Source organism: Leptodactylus fuscus, chromosome 2, assembly GCF_031893055.1.
Source record: "Leptodactylus fuscus isolate aLepFus1 chromosome 2, aLepFus1.hap2, whole genome shotgun sequence".
In the NCBI taxonomy this organism is placed as follows: Eukaryota; Metazoa; Chordata; class Amphibia; order Anura; family Leptodactylidae; genus Leptodactylus; species Leptodactylus fuscus.
In genome coordinates, this window is record NC_134266.1 from 224816235 (window position 1) to 224831932 (window position 15698).

At 44.3% G+C, this 15698-nt stretch overlaps 1 protein-coding gene across 1 annotated transcript; it reads right to left on the reverse strand.

The window, feature by feature from the left end:
- Positions 1-6999: 6999 nt before the first annotated feature.
- On the reverse strand, positions 7000-14392 carry LOC142195734 (inhibin beta C chain-like). Its single transcript, XM_075265751.1, has 2 exons — positions 14047-14392; positions 7000-7733 (listed from the first exon to the last, which is right to left on the reverse strand). The coding sequence occupies exons 1-2, from the start codon at positions 14390-14392 to the stop codon at positions 7000-7002; spliced, it is 1080 nt and encodes a 359-aa protein (XP_075121852.1).
- Between the last annotated feature and the right edge of the window lie 1306 nt (positions 14393-15698).

A 15698-nucleotide genomic window follows, 5' to 3' on the forward strand; every position in this document is an offset into this window, starting at 1 on the left:
TTTAATGCATATTGCGCATTTTCTGTTAGTACAATAAACCTCATTTCAATCCTGAAATATTACTGTGTCCATCAGTTATTAGATATATCAAACTGAAATGGCTGCTGCAAACACCAAAATATTTAGAACTAAAAATGATTAAGATTAATAGGGGTGCCCAAACTTTTTCATAGGACTGTATATATATATATATATATATATATATATATATATATATATATATATATAATGTGTGTTGTACCTGTAGAATCTTTTCTTTCACATTTGAAACCAAAAATCCATAAAATCTTCCATATTCCTGAAATATACGAGCCAGAATTCTTCGATCAAGTTGAAAGGCAATCTCTCCCACGACACGTTGGTAGTGCTGAATCAGCTTAGGGTCTTTTGGGAAACAAGATAAATTAAGAACAGTACAAATAGCAACCAAGTAGCACAAAAGTCTAAATAGGTCCCAGTTCTTACGCATTTAGATGAAATCACCCATTTTTTATTTGTATCACATGTATATAAATATCTTAAAAGGAGAGCGTGTGTGATCAAGAAACAATGTAATCAGTGGTGCGACCCGTGGTGAACTTTTGATATGTGGCCTTCCCCCCGAACGATCCCAGCCAAAGACCCCGAAGCCCCCGACCAATCTGAAAAGACCTCCGAGTATAATGATAGTGTTTGTGGGGCCCGCGGCCTCACTTACCGATCCCGGCTCCTGCTCACAGCGGCCTCCGCAGAAGGAGAGGTGCTGGCGGGCGTGAGCGTGAGCCAGGATCGGTAAGTAAATAGGGCCCGTTATCTGCTGGAGTTACTCCAGCAGGTAACGGCTAGAGATGAGCGAGTACTGTTCGGATCAGCCGATCCGAACAGCACGCTCCATAGAAATGAATGGATGCACCTGGTACTTCCGCTTTGACGGCGGCCAGCCGCTTAACCCCCCGCGTGCCGGCTACGTCCATTCATTTCTATGCGAGCGTGCTGTTCGGATCGGCTGATCCGAACAGTACTCGCTCATCTCTAGTAACGGCTGATTAAAAAAAAAACAACACTGATACCCCGGTAGTTACGCCCCTGAGTGTAATTCTTGTCCACAACCTGTTATGGGGCTGAGTTACGATACCAGACATTGCTCATAAACAAGAGCAGCATCTTCTTGGAATCTGAGACAAACTTTACAATCCATTTATAGTTAAAATGTACTGAATGTTACATAAAATTACAACAAAGCTTAACTACAATGTTAAAACTATCTCATCCCCCTACAAGAAGGTATGTACGCCTACCTCGGCAGGGTGCTTGGTTTGTTTGGTAGCTGTCTTTCTTTTCTATATAGTCAGAGATAAAAAAAAAAAAAAAATAGTAATAATATTATTTATCAGATCTTCCTTCACAAAATGAATTTCATGATCACTGAGGAACCAAAAATTCACTCTAATTAGATTCACCGAGTAATATGACAAAAATAAGTTAACGTTCTATACTATTTTATTGATATGCATTAAGTATGAGGTACAGGGGTGAACCTGCCCCTTTCGCCGCCCAAGGCGAAGTGCAGAAAGCCGGGGGAGGGGGCGGAGCGGGGGCGTGACTTAGCGGAGGGGGCATGGCTTAGCGGAGGGGGCGGGGCTTAACGCCGGTCGCCGGCAGAGAGCAGGCCCGGAGACTGCCTGTGCTCTGCCTGAGCATGCGGGGAGGCTGCTGGAGCAGCGCTGCTCCAGTGGCCTCCCCAAACCACCGCTCCATGCTAAGCCAGTCCAGGACAGCTTGTCCTGGACTGGCTTACTTTAGCAAAAATGCCGCCCTCCCTGAGGCCCTGGCATAGTGCCGCCTGAAGCGCTCGCTTCAGGTCGCCTCATGGGAGGTGCGGCGCTGATGAGGTACAATAAATCAATATCCACATCACCCTTAGATATCACATGAAAACTGTGACTCTATATGCTGTGATTATATTCATTTCTACACAGACGCAAGTAGCCACTATTTTCAATGTAGGACTACAAGGTCCAGCTTGTCAATGGTCTCTATGTGTCTAAATGGTTAATACAGCGTTATTTACATTCTGCTGCTGTGTCCACATATAACTAATTCTTAAAGGAGCCAGTCCCACTAAGATGAAAAAATTAATTTCTTACATACATTGTAATGAACACTTCTTGTTCCTGCTCCTCCTGCCTATTCGATACGAATGTAAGTATAACTCAGTATTGTGTACATTGTGGAAAATTTGAGGCCTTAACCCTTTTGAGATAACAATAGACTTAAGGAAAGAGGGTTATTTGGTCCATACTTTTCATGGTTCCCTCATACATTGTAGTGTATGGAGGGAGCTGTTAAAAAGGACAAAACGGACAATAGACCATCAAAAACGTGATGCGTTGCCGCTGCTAGGTGGGGCCGTAGCTTTAAGTAGTTACATTTACTTGCTCTCTGTTTAACTCTTTTGACCCTAGTGGGTTCCTGTACTGTGATAGACTCACAATATGTTACAGTATACACTAGAACACAGCCATATATATCACTTCTAGTATCTAACACACACATACACGTATATATATATATATATATATATATATATATATATATATATATATATAAAACATTTTTTTTTAAAGCTGAATAATACACAGATTATAACATTTTTGAAAAATATATATTCCCATAAAATAAAAATCTCCCATAAAATTTGTCATACACAAGTTTTTTTGGGCAGTGGGAGGCGTTGTTTTTTTTTCTAAGGCTAAGGCCCCACATAGCAAAATGCAGCAAAAAAAAAAAAAAAAAAAACTATGCAGAAAAAATTGCTTTTTGCATTGCCTTTTTTTTCAGACTTTTTGCCCCTATTATTTCCTATATGGAAAACGCCAGTGTTACCGCATTGAATGGAATTGACTGGCATTGAATGGCCGGCCTTATTCACACGACAGTGATGTTTTTGATGGATCTAACGTCTAATAGCAAATAGACTTAAAGGGATCCTATCATTGGATACCCTTTTTTTCTAACACGTAGGAATAGCCTTAAGAAAGGCTATTTTTCTCCTGCCTTTAGATGTCTTCGCCTTCTTCCGTCCTGGGTTTCAATCTTCTAGGCCATGCGCAGTTGGCTCTGGCATTGGGCCTCAGGCACAACCGACTGTGCATGCCCACAGCCACAAGAAAATGGCCACTGACACAGTATGCTGTGTCAGTGGCCATTTTCTTGTGGCCACTTACACAGTAAGCTGGTGTAAGCAGCCATTTTCTTGTGGTTGTGGGCATGCGCAGTCGGCTCTGCCCGAGGGCCAATGGCAGAGCTGACTTCGCATACCTAGAAGATTGAAACACAGAACGAAAGAAGACACAGGGAGAGGTCGTTCCAGAACAAGATAGAGGCGGCGCTGGAGAGTTCTTTCACAGCATTGGGGACGCCCTCAGTGTTGTTTGAGTGCTGTGGACCGCCCCCAGTGCTGCGACACCAGGGCCGGCGTCAACACACGGCATAGTCGGGCAAGTGTCGAGACCCACAGAGCCTCTGGGGGCCCCCCGGCACGTGCCCGCCCCAGCACTTGCCTGTCCCAATTTCAGCTCCTCGGCTTGTGTGTGTAGACATCATCGCGCCTACAACTATGTGAATGGAGTGAGAGTGTGGAGAGAGTAGCGGCGTGGGAGCGACGGAAGGTGAGTGTAAGTGTTTGTTTTGTATTAAATATTAAGGTGGAACATAATGAAGGGGGCCAATGAAACTGGGGGGCAAATGAAGGGGAGGGGGGGAATGGCATGACACTGGGGAAGATGAAGGGGGTGGGGAGAGAAAGGCATGACACTGGGGCAGAGACGGGGGGACATGAAACTGGGCAGATGAAGGGGCGGAGAACGGCATGAAACTGGGGACAGAGATGGAGGGGGCCCAATGAAACTGGGGGGCAAATGAAGGGGAGGGGGGAACGGCATGACACTGGGACAGATGGGGAGGGGGGTGGAACAGCATGACACTGGGGCAGAGACAGGGGACATGAAACTGTGGGCAGATGAAGGGGGAGAACAGCATGAAACTGGGGACAGAGATGGAGGGGGGGACATGAAACTGGGGGCAGAGGAAGGGTGTATATGAAACTGGGGGACAGATGGAGGGGGGGCATATAATTTACAGGTGACTGTAGGAGGATTATACTGTTCGGAAGCACATGATAAATGAATGAGAATGGGTGGAGTCAACATAAAAGTGGGTGGAGCTAAATTTGCCACGGTGCGCAGAGCGCGCTGCACATTTTGTCCCTCTTTCTACTCTTCAGAAGTCGGGAGGTATGGCGTTGGTGACGCCACACTCCTGCGTGACGTCACTCGCTTCATCTGCGACGCACAGTGTCTCGACTCCCCCGCCTCCTTTACTAAGGGGCCCACTGAGGCTCTGTCGCCCAAGGACCCATAAAAACCTGGAGCCGGCCCTGTGCGAGACAACTCATTTGCATACAGAAGAAAACCTGGATTTCTACCGAACAGCAGCACGTAGAAGACATCTAAAGGTAGGAGAAGAATAACCTTTCTTAAGGCTATTCCTACATGTTAATCATAAAAAAAGGGTATCCAATGATAGGATCCCTTTAAATGAAACTATCCTATTGTGTTTTACATACAGAATCTATGCAAGCTTATATACGGACTTATGTATTTCTATTGTACTCGTTCGCTATATAAATGCATGAACACACACAGGGTTTGGAGTGAAACACTCACTTTTGAGCAGGGGTTATGAGTATACGGCCTCTTATGCACCCCAGTTTATGGTATTGTCCCAAAAACTCGGGACTGTTGTTAAGTATGCAACTTGACCACAGTAATGCGGCGTTCACACTTGTGCCTGTGTCCACCCAAGGGTTTCCGTCCTAATTCCTGGAGAAACTGGATAGGGGACGGCTGCCGGTAGCCAGTTTTAAAACCCATTCACTTGAAACCGCCGATGTCCACATGCAGCCTGTCTGCCTGGAAACCGTTTTTTTTTTTTATTATTATTGCACGGACACACAGTTGGACATGCAGGACTTTGTATCTGTCCAAATAAAAATGGTTTCCAGGCAGAGAGGCTGCACGGCGGACGGACAGGGGTGCAAGTGTGAACGCCCCTTACCTGTATTCTGGCATTGAAGCGAATATAATATTTGTATCTTTTCTTGTTCCTTTTCATCTGTGTATGGCTCTTTATGCAAAGTTTTACTACAGGCAACATTAGGTTCACACCTGCGCTAGGGTTTCTGTTCTTCAAGTCTGCTTAAAAAGCAGTTACCCACGGAAACCTGTGGACCCCATAAACTGTAATGGAGGACGCTGGGTTTCCGTCTGAAAAACGCAGAGAGAAAATTTTTCAAGCGCAGTGGGGAACAGAATTCCTGAATGGAAACCAACCACTGGTGTGAACCCATCCTAAACCACTCCCACTTTCACAAACTTTACTTATTGTCAATGTAGGATTTTGCGTTATCTGTCTCCAGCTATGTAGAATAGATGTTACATTTCATTGAAAATCTGCTTGTGGTGACAATAAAATGACCAGAGAAATGTGATCTCTACAGAACAGTGAGTGTGAGGCTACTGTGAGTTTCAGAAGTCAATTAAAAAAAAATGAAAAGAACAGTCAAGAAACATTCTTAAAAAGTATGTTTAATATAGAAACTTGAAAATTAAAAATCGATCATTTTCTCATGGTACAGTCTGTATTGAGGCCTATAGACATCGTGGTAGTCGTCACTCTGGCAGACGACTTAAGCCTTCCTTGCACTTTATGGAAGACAAGAACATGCTCAATGTGACAGGTTCACTTTGAATAACTTAAAAGGGTTGTCCCAAATTGAGCTTTCATACTGATGAACTATCTACAGGATAGGTTATCACTGTGTGATATGTGGGGTCTGACAGCCAGACTCCACCAAGATCAGCTGTTCCGGTAGCATATGGATGTTGGAAGCTTTAGCAGTGGATAAGGAGCATGTACAGCTCTCTTATTCAAGTAACATGAGCTGCACTTCCCCAAAACCATTAAGTAGTGGATAGGGCTGCTCCTATGAGTGCACGCGCTCCTCATTCACTGCTGTAAATTCCTTTTCCCAGCTGATATGTGCAGGGTTGGGGTGTCGGACCCCCACAGATCACATACTGAGGACCTATATTGTGTGTACATCAGCAGTATGAAAAATGAGCATATGAATAAAAATGGACTTATTCAGAATCTACTGAGGCAATTTACATACTAAAGGTAGGTGTGAAATATCCTTTCTAAAGGTTATGCAAGGATGTGCTTATCTAAAAATGACTTTTCCCAATTACAGAGCCCCTTTAAGTTGCACCAGTTTTGCATTTACAGTGTTTATGTATCTCCATGGTTACAGACTACAACCTAGTCCTGTGTGTAGTCAGATAACTCCATCAGCCCCCACTTCTGCCTTCTGTTAGCAAAAAAGGTAGCAAATGGAAGAGCTCAGTCCATATGTAAGATAAGGTTTATTGTAGTCTGTAATCATAGAGACACATAGGTGAGCATAGAAGCTGTATACACTAAATAGTAGGACATATTCCACACAGACCATTTGCAAACTTTTTTGCAAAAAGATTGAGAACATTTTAACTGATAAAATACTTGAAAATAATTCACCTGGTTTTCTGAATACTTAACCAGAGAATTCTACTACAACGCATTCAGCAACATTATAAATTCAGCGACATCACTGCTCTCACGTTACCAATATAAGCCTATTAATCTTATTGACAAATTCATCTTCTTGTATAATCTTTAGGAAGTTCCACCTACTGGACTTTCCTGGCTGCTAAGACCAGGGCAACCTGATCAGGTAAAGTATAGGAAAAGCAAGGCATATAAGATCATTCTGCCTGCTGTTTGCCGTTTTACTTATGGCCCCTCTGGTATCGGCCATTCCTAATGCTCGACAGGGACACCATACGCACTTAAATAATTTAAGAAGTGTTAATGGCTGAAAAAACATAAGGGAAAAACTGTAAAAGAAGGTGAACGAACATGTTAGGTACAACCACAGCTATCCACAATCATATCGGGAATGTCTGCTTTGACAATGGTGTTGTTGATGTCAAAGTAAAGAAAGGAGAGAGGCCTTCGTTTAGTTGGAACGCAACATAGACTGAGATTGGAATATGCATTGTTTGCTTTTATGAGGCTGAAGATAGCCGTATGACTTGATGCTGCAATTCCGGGTGCCCTGGCCAGGTGAACAGGACATCTTCCTTCACATAGATTCATGAAATAACCCTTTGGGCTTATTATCCAGTCATTCCAGCCAATATCTTTAAAAGCAATGTAAAATTTCTTCAGGCAACATATTTGCATGTCACCAGTGCACTCCGTAATATGTCTCCGAATTCGAGCGTCCTGTATGTTGTCGACTTTTAATGCCAAAAATGGACGATGGACATGGCTAATGTTATCCATTTTAAGTGGATTCTGACAGTCTAGGCACATCAGTTCTATGTATATATCTGCTGTTCCCTCATTGAGGGATTTTCCAGAGAACATCTGTAAAGGAACCAGATACCAGCCTCCACTTACAGCTTTAGCCATGGCCGTGCCTTTTATTGAATAGGCCTTAGGCATGAACTTACAGCTCACTGATAGGGTTATCATGTTGCGGGATGTCGTTTTAAGATACAACCACATATGTGCCTGATGTATCTCCTCTCGCTTGTCCTTGTCGGTAGAAAGATGAAAGTGAAGAACGCTTCGGACACCATTTGAGTTATCTGTGTATAAAATAAGGAGTATACAAGGGTAAAACAATTAGACATAAATGTTCTGATATTTACTAGCTGCAAGTATTACACTTATGGCAGATTTTGGAGCAGTTTCAGATGCCTGTTTTTTAGCTAAATCCAAAAGGAGATTCAAAAGGATTGGAAATATAAAGTGCATGGAATGTATTGTCCATATGAATGAATTTGATGTGACGCTAGGTTCACACCTGCGTTCAGCTGTCCGTTCTGTGGATTTCGTCTTCTGCATGCCAGAAGACGGAAACCACAGACCGGGTCCGGCCGTGAGCGGTGGTGAGCGTTTTATGCTCTCCGCTGCGAAACCGTTTTTTTTAAATCCGGACACAGAGTACTGCATGTCCGACTCTGTGTCCGGATTATAAATCCCGGTTTCGCGGCGGAGAGCATAAAACGCTCACCGCCGCTCACGGCCGGACAGCTTTCTCACCCATTCAAATGAATGGGTGAGAGACTCCTGCAGGTTTCCGTATCCTGCTCTGTTTTATGCAGGAAACGGAAACCTGAAGTACGGAGTACCGGCGCAGATGTGAACGAGCCCTAAGTGCCTTTTCTTTAGTACACTGCATTAGGAGAACCAAGATGCGTTTCCGCCTTTTTGCTGCAGGACACCATCTGGAGCCTTAGTCTACAGGGGTTTTCTGGGTAAAAAAAAAAAAAAAAACCCTCTCTTTTTTTTAAAAAAAAAAAGTCTGTTAGTGCTATTAATGGGTTAATATGTGCACCCAAATAGTTTTAGCAGTGATTTGTGTGTTTCTGTGGCAGTTCCTGGAGTCCTCTGCTTTTGTTTAGATGGGTAGCTTCCTGCTTTACTATCCTACAACTACCATGATGCATCACTCTTCATCCAGATCTCCCCTTTCTCCCCCCCCCCCCTCACACACCCGCTCCTTGTTTCCTTAGATAGCCCGCGGACTATTAGCCCTACTACTACTAGTTATGGGTGCTGCAGTTAGGTCCCTTGGACTTGAATGGGACACTGCTGCAATACTAGTAAGTTATCAATGCCAGGAGTTGCACATTCCAGGCAACAGCTGATTTACAGGGGTACTTACAATCAGACCCTCGCCTATCTCACTATTCTAACATCTGTACCTAATTCTCACTATTAGGTACAGATGTTCAAGATGAATGCTACATTCTGACATCCAAAGCTTAGTACACTGTAACATGGAGGCACATAAGTCATTGAAATACATACAGTATTTAAATCCCTGAACCACCTTCTGTCTCTGTCCATTCTGCTCCTCCTAGCTGCTGGGGACATCTCTCCTAACCCCGGCCCTCCTTCCTTCACTAACTCTTCTCCCTGCACACATAGAAGGCCTACAAATCTCATCAATATTTACTGTGTTCCTTCCCCTCATCTCTCCCCTGTCTCTTTTAACTGCTCTCTCTGGAACGCCCGCTCAGTGTGTAACAAACTAGAATATATTAATGACTTATTCCTTAGTAAATCCCTCGGCCTGCTCGCCTTTACTGAAACTTGGATCCAGCAGGCAGACACGGCCTCCCCTGCTGCTCTGTGTCATGGTGGCCTACAATTCGCACACACCTCTAGGCCTGATAATAGGCAGGGTGGTGGGGTAGGCTTACTTCTGTCACCACAGTGCATTTTTCAGTCCATTCCCCCGGTCCCCTCACTCACATTCTCCTCATTTGAAGTCCATGCTATCAGACTTTTCCGCCCACTCTCCTTACGTGTAGCCGTGATCTACCGTCCACCTGGCTCACCCTACCAATTTTTGGACCACTTTGCTTCTTGGCTTCCCCACTTCTTATCCAGTGAAATTCCTACCCTTATTATGGGTGACTTTAACATCCCTATTGCCCCCCCTCACTCCCCGGCTGCCTCACAGTTTCTCTCATTAACCACTTCTCTTGGTCTCTCACAATGTTCTTCTTCCGCCACACATATAGATGGTAACACGATTGATCTAGTCTTCCATCGACTCCTCACAGTCTCTAAATTTACTAACTCTTCTCTGCTGCTTTCTGACCACAACCTTCTATCTCTCACCATCAGTGCTCTCTCCCCTTCACAAGACGCCCCTACCCATCACACATATAGGAACTTGCGTGCTATTGACACCCAGCACCTCTCAGATACTCTACAGTCTTCCCTGTCCCCCATCTCTTCAATCTCCTGTCCCAATCTGGCCACCAGTCACTATAATGAAACCCTCAAAAATGCATTGGATGAGCTTGCTCCCCCCTCCACTCGTAAAGTCCCACATAGGAGGCAGCAACCCTGGCACACGCCACAGACACGATTTCTTCAGCGGTGCTCTAGGTGTGCCGAACGTCTCTGGAGAAAATCACGTTCACATGCAGATTTCCTCCACTTCAAGTTTATGCTTAAAACATATAGCTCTGCCCTTTACCTCGCCAAACAAGACTATTTCACCGCCCTCATCTCTTCTCTCTCCAGCAACCCTAAAAGGCTTTTTGAAACCTTTCACTCCTTACTCACACCCAAGGTACAGACGCCATTCACAGACCTTAGTGCTGATGACCTGGCCATGTATTTCCATGATAAAATTGATAAGATCTGTCAGGAAATTACTGCCTAAGCCCCAGGTGGCATTGACTCCCACACCTATGATAGTACTGATCCCCTCACCAGCCGCACCTCAGACTGTCCATTCTCATCTTTTGAACCTGTTACAGAAGAGGAAGTCTCCCAGCTACTTTCTTCATCTCGCCCCACAACCTGCAGTAGTGACCCCTTCCCCTCACACCTTCTCCAATCTCTGTCCCCTGCTGTCACTACTTACCTTACTAAAATATTTAACCTCTCTCTCTCTTCTGGAATCTTCCCATCCTCCTTCAAGCATGCTGTTATAACCCCGCTACTGAAAAAACCCTCGCTGGACCCATCCTGTGCTGCTAACTATCGACCCGTCTCTAACCTCCCCTTCATCTCTAAACTTTTGGAACGCCTGGTTTATTCTCGGTTAATCCGTTATCTCTCTGCTAACTCTCTGCTTGACCCCTTACAATCTGGTTTCCGCGCTCTGCACTCTACTGAAACAGCTCTCACAAAAGTCTCTAATGATCTACTAAAGGCTAAATCCAATGGTGACTTCTCTCTTCTTATTCTTCTGGACCTCTCTGCAGCTTTTGACACTGTTGACCATCAACTTCTCCTCACTATGCTCCGCTCAGTCGGCCTCATGGACACTGCGCTCTCCTGGTTCTCCTCTTATCTCTCAGACCGCACTTTCAGTGTATCATTCGCGGGCTCTATTTCCTCCCCTCTTTCCCTTGCTGTTGGGGTTCCTCAGGGCTCGGTCCTCGTCCCCCTGCTCTTTTCTCTCTACACAGCCCCCATTAGACAAACCATCGCCAGATTTGGCTTCAGGTACCATCTTTATGCTGATGACACCCAATTATACACATCTTCCCGTGACATCACCCCTGCACTTATACAGAACACCAGTGACTGTCTCTCTGCTGTCTCAAATATCATGTCCTCAGGGCCGGCGTCAGCGCACGGCATAGTCGGGCAAGTGCCGGGGCCCACAGAGCCTCTGGGGGCCCCCCGGCACTTGCCTGTCACAATTTCAGCTCATCGGCGTCCGTCCGCCGATGAGCTGAAATACATACGCGATGCAGGAGCTGTGAGATCAGCTCCTGCTTTAAAGCTCCGGCCCCGGCTTGCGTGTGTAGGCGTGATGACGTCATCGCATCACGCCTACACACGCAAGCCGGTCCGGAGCTAAGCAGGAGCTGATCTCACAGCTCCTGCATCGCGTATGTGATTGGAGGGAGAGAGAGAGGAGCGTCGGGGGAACGAGGGAAGGTGAGTGATAGAAGGTGAGTGATGTAAGTGTTTGTTTTGTATTACATATTAAGGTGAAACATAATGAAGGGGGCCCATGAAACTGGGGGGCAAATGAAGGGGAGGGGGGGAACGGCATGACACTGGAGAAGATGAAGGGGGTGGGGAGAGAACGGCATGAAACTGGGGACAGAGATGGAGGGGCCCAAAGAAACTGGGGGGCAAATGAAGGGGAGGGGGGAACGGCATGACACTGGGGCAGATGGAGGGGGGGAGAACAGCATGACACTGGGGCAGATGGAGGGGGGGAGAACAGCATGGAACTGGGGACAGAGATGGAGGGGGCCCAATGAAACTGAGGGGGCAAATGAAGGGGGGGGGAGAACGGCATGAAACTGGGGACAGAGATGGAGGGGGCCCAATGAAACTGAAGGGGCAAATGAAGGGGAGGGGGGGAACGGCATGACACTGGGGCAGAGACGGGGGACATTAAACTGTGGGCAGATGAAGGGGGAGAACGTGATGAAACTGGGGACAGAGATGGAGGGGGGACATGAAACTGGGGGCAGAGGAAGGGTGTATATGAAACTGGGGGAGAGATGGAGGGGGGCATATAATTTATGGGTGACTGTAGGAGGATTATACTGTGTGGGAGCACATAATAAATGAATGAGAATGGGTGGAATCAACATAAAAGTGGGTGGAGCTAAACTTACCGCGGCGCGCAGAGCGCGCCGCACATTTTGCCCCTCTTTCTACTCTTTAAAAGATTGGGAGGTATGGCGTTGGTGACGCCACACTCCTGCATGACGTCACTCGCTTCATCTGCAACGCACAGTGTCTCGACTCCCCCACCTCCTTTACAAGACGGCCCACTGAGGCTCTGTCGCCCAAGGGCCCATAAAAACCTAGAGCCGGCCCTGCATGTCCTCACTCTATCTGAAACTAAATCTCTCCAAGACTGAACTACTACTGTTTCCACCATCTAATAGATCTGTCCCTGATATATCCATTGCAGTCTCAGGCCTTACTATAACTCCTAGGCAGCATGCCCGCTGCCTCGGGGTCATATTTGACACAGACCTTTCCTTCACCCCTCATATTGAATCACTCGCACGTTCATGTCACCTCCACCTCAAAAACATCTCCAGAATACGTCCTTTCCTTACCAGAGATACACTAAAGACACTTATTGTCTCTCTGATTCATTCTCGCCTTGACTACTGTAACTCCTTACTAATCGGTCTTCCCCTCACTAAACTCTCCCCTCTACAATCTATTCTGAAAGCAGCGGCCAGGCTCATCTATCAGGCTAGACGCTACAGCGATGCCTCTGGTCTGTGCCAGTCACTGCATTGGCTGCCTATTCATTATAGAATAAAATATAAAGTTATTACTCTCATCCACAAGGCTCTCCATAATGCCGCACCTCCCTACATTTCTTCCCTCATCTCTGTCTACCGCCCAACCCGTGTTCTCCGCTCACTCAATGATCTAACACTTACATCCTCTATTATCAGAACCTCCCACGCTCGTATACAAGACTTCTCCCGAGCTGCACCACTTCTCTGGAATGCTCTACCCCGGACAATAAGATTAACTCCCAACTTCTACAGTTTCAAACGCAAACTAAAGACACATCTTTTCAGACAAGCCTATCACAATTCCTAATGCTAACCCTTCCGTTCTTGATGCCTTTTCAGCCTAACATAGTTGTCCAAGCTCTATCCACATGTTAAAGGACACGACTAGTGACGGCCCATAAAGCTTTGTTTGTGTAATGGCTGCAACCTCTATTACAAAATTGTCTGAACACTGTATAAGCAATGCTGCCCCTGCTACCTCTTGTGTCACCCCCTCTACCTCATAGATTGTAAGCTCTTTTGAGCAGGGCCCTCAGTCCCATTGTGTGAAATGACGTTCTTTGTTATGTATGTCTGTATCTGAACCCTATAAATTGTACAGTGCTGCGGAATATGTTGGCACTATATAAATAAAATGTATTATTATTATTATTATTATTATTATTATACAGTAAATTAGAAGCCATTGGCCTTTCATAGAGAATCCCACTTCTAAATTAATGTGTGCCTACTATAAAGCAATCACATAGTAAAAATAAATGAACGCAATAAATTGTGGTAGAAAAAATAACTTGTAATATTCACTACTATTGTAACATCATTTTATATATAATATATAAATAATAAAATATATATGTATATATATATATATATATATATATTTATATATATATATATATTTATATAATAAAAATTAATAATAAAATTAATAAAAAAAGAAATATAAATTACAATTATTTTCCATTTATAACAATATATATTTTCACACATTTAAAACTTAATTGAAAGTAATTGAAATTATTAAATGAAATAATTGAATTTATCAATACATGATATAGTATAGCAGGGCTATAGCAAAGCATGAAGTCCCATAGATAAATGCAAATCCCCTCCTTTCTCCATATAATATATTGCATACCTATTTCAGCAAAGCTGATGACTTCATGAGTTTGACCAATATCCAGTTCCTTATCCCCTCTACCATTCTTTGTTGGCAAGTCTGGTGAATGATCCTCATCCAACTGAATGTTCAATCGTAGCAAAGCCTGTGCCAGATTCTCCTTGGACACGGCTTGTGAAATGTTTGGCCGCTGGCGTAAGTGAAGTTTGTTCAGAATGTTCTGCTTGGCCACTTCCAGAAGTATTTCTTTCTCAGCATCAGCCTCCATAGGTTGGTTGAAAACGCGGCAAGACGAGCAGGAAAATTTTGCCAGTGATGCCTGCATAATAACCAGCAATAGAGGTAAAGCAACTTGGACTGTCATGATGTTATCTGCAGAGAAAACATAGAACATAATGATCAACTAAAAGAGAGTCCTATGATATTGTTTCAGTGCGAACAAGTAGTCTAGGAAGCGTGCCATGTCTCCATACACATCCTGGCTACTATATTATAGTTAGTTATGTTATATCGATATATAAATTATTGTTTCAGTGATGATATGATTCATTTTCTCTGCAAAGGAAATAAAACACTAACTAAAGGTAAAACACTAACACTGTCATCGGCTCTGGGTAAAAGTAAATGATATAAAGAAGAAATCTGGTTACTAGGACTCCTTGGATCGGGACCTGGTGACTGCTTCCCTCTGGTTTCTGCTCTGCCTCCGGTGTCTTTCAAAATGGGAAGAATCTGAATCCAAAAGTACAAAGTTTTCTATTATTTTAGCTTTGTTTTTTCACCAAACAAAAAATAAACACAAGCTGTATGAGTACAGCAAATATACTCATTGCAGTGACCTCGGAAGGGCTAACACAGCACAGTTAACCCTCTCTGAACTTTTTCTGTGTTTGGGCAACATTACTTGCAGTGCAATTTTATTAAAAACAGAACAAGATAAGCTTATATATATATATATATATATATAATAAGACACACATAATATTCACCTTTTGGGGATATATTAGTACCTAATATGTATGAGGCTCTAAGATTCAAAATATTACTTTATTATTGATAGTGTTTATCCACTTGCTAGATTGAGATTGAGTGCCCCATTTGGGGTTGTGGACTGGTTATTTTGTTCTAGTCCCTGCTATCTCACACTTCAAGCTGTGGTAACTAGATGCTTCAGTCCACTAGTAATGATATATAGGGTTCCCGTCTCATAGTAGCCTACGCTCAACCACACAGCCTCTGGGGAGAAAAGATGGTGTAAATATATCTGTTGGTTCCATTTAGCACACAGAACATGGCATCTCTATTCTTGTTTGCCCCCACGGTATGATTGACTGCCATATGGTTCTCTATCTCTACCAATCATGGTCGCTGGGGATGCACTAGCACAGAACTATATTGGAAAGGGCACAGCCAGTAGAATTAAAGAGGACCTTTCATGTCCTCTGACATGGCGGTATTGTATACCACTAGAAAGCTGACAGTGCACTGAATTCTGATTCCCAGTGCGTTGGGCTGGAGACCTTTTTAAAACAAATTGTTATGTCATTGTATCATGCTCCGGTGTTCCAGTTTAGGCCAGTTTAAAGTTCCTGTTGGCGTTAAAGGGGAGATATAAAGTGTGGGGGAGTACCCTCCAAAATATTCCAATGGCTATTAGTTTTTCTCAGTGC